General features: G+C 35.5%; 1 protein-coding gene across 2 annotated transcripts in view; it reads right to left on the reverse strand.

Moving 5' to 3' along the window:
- Positions 1-1,501, reverse strand: part of Tll1 (tolloid like 1) — a 241,358-nt gene that overhangs the window by 59,952 nt on the left and 179,905 nt on the right. For both annotated transcript variants that reach the window (XM_008824950.3, XM_029559553.1), the window contains exon 16: positions 1,028-1,208. In XM_008824950.3, the coding sequence (XP_008823172.1) occupies positions 1,028-1,208 (181 nt within the window). The remainder of the gene's footprint in view (positions 1-1,027; positions 1,209-1,501) is intronic.

A 1,501-nucleotide genomic window follows, 5' to 3' on the forward strand; every position in this document is an offset into this window, starting at 1 on the left:
ATATTTCAGCCTTTTACATTATACTTGTAATCATTAAATTCTGTCATAAAGATATAAACCCTTAAATAGCTTGATTATGTATGAATTTAATTTAAAAATATTATTTTGATTTTTCTATGGAAATTATATACTATTATATTCACATTTTAAATATAAGCCTTATTATGTCAATTATCATACATACCTCAGTAAATGTGGGGGGAAAGGAAGGGAAAAAAACGACATACAGCCAAACCACACCTAAGTCCCATCCTGACTTGTCTCCTCCCGGCCACCAAGAAGGAGACGTATGGCCATCACCTTCCCTTGGACTCACCCTATGGGAAGGAGCTGATCTCCATTCACATGGCAGCTACAACCTCTCAATACTATAAGTCAAGCTCACCCTTCCCACTTGAGTTCACTCTCTTCAAACATTCTTTTTTAAATTTATTATTTTTATTTTATGTGTATGAGTGTTATGCCTGCATGCAGGTAAGTACACTTGGGTCGTGCAATGCCCACGGAGAACAGAAGAGGCTGTCAAATCCCCTGGAACTGGAATTAGACAGTTGTTAGCTGCCATGTGGGTGCTGGGATTCGAACCCAGGTCTTCTGCAAGAATAGTCAGTGTTCTTAACCATTGAGCCATCTCTCCAGCCCCCAAGACACCATTTTCTAAGACAACAAAAATTATTTGGAAAACTCCACCACTTGGGGGAGGGTGGATTATTATTATCATGATCATGTAGTGAATTGTCATTATGTGAAAATATTGTAATTATTTAGTGGTTTTTGTGCCAGTCTTTAATATAATAGTTATGCTTTACATTAGATCTTTTCGTTGGGCATAATAGATCATTGAAGTTCTTCTTATTATTATTATACTAGTTAGATAATACAACTGTTAAGCTTAAGATAAATGGTCTAGTATTCTATATACCTCCTAGTTACATGTACAGAAAATAATGAAGGTAAGATAACAATTAAAACCAGTGCTCACTGAAAACCAGTAGCTCATACACATATGACACATGACTACATATACCTGAGAAAAAATGTGCTTTGAAGCCCTTCTTGGATACAGTGTTGTCAGATTTGAATTCAATTCTCATGTTGTTGAACTGGGAAGTGATCACCTCAGGAACTTCAGCTCCACAGAATTTGCCATGCAATTTAGACTCAGAGGCAAGACCACTCCAGATCTCCACATAATCATATTTGCAAACCTGGAAAAAGTAGGTTGCTGTGATCATCAGATAGAGAGAACCAGATGATGGACATTTATGCTAGAAAAATATGTCATGCTTTTATCTCTTACTTCCATTTTAGTTCAACTGAAATGAACAGATAAAGAAAAATTACAACGAGGAATCAACTATGAGGCAGAAGGCATGAGCTTTAAGGACTTTTTCCTGAACTTGCACATAAAATATAAATTTATCTGTACATAGTCACACTGTGTATTCCTTACAAACTTTTTTTTTAAAAAAAAAAAGGAGAATTGAGATGATCCTTTGTT

The sequence above is a fragment of the Nannospalax galili genome, unplaced genomic scaffold, assembly GCF_000622305.1.
Source record: "Nannospalax galili isolate Female #2095 unplaced genomic scaffold, S.galili_v1.0 scaffold109, whole genome shotgun sequence".
NCBI lineage: Eukaryota > Metazoa > Chordata > Mammalia > Rodentia > Spalacidae > Nannospalax > Nannospalax galili.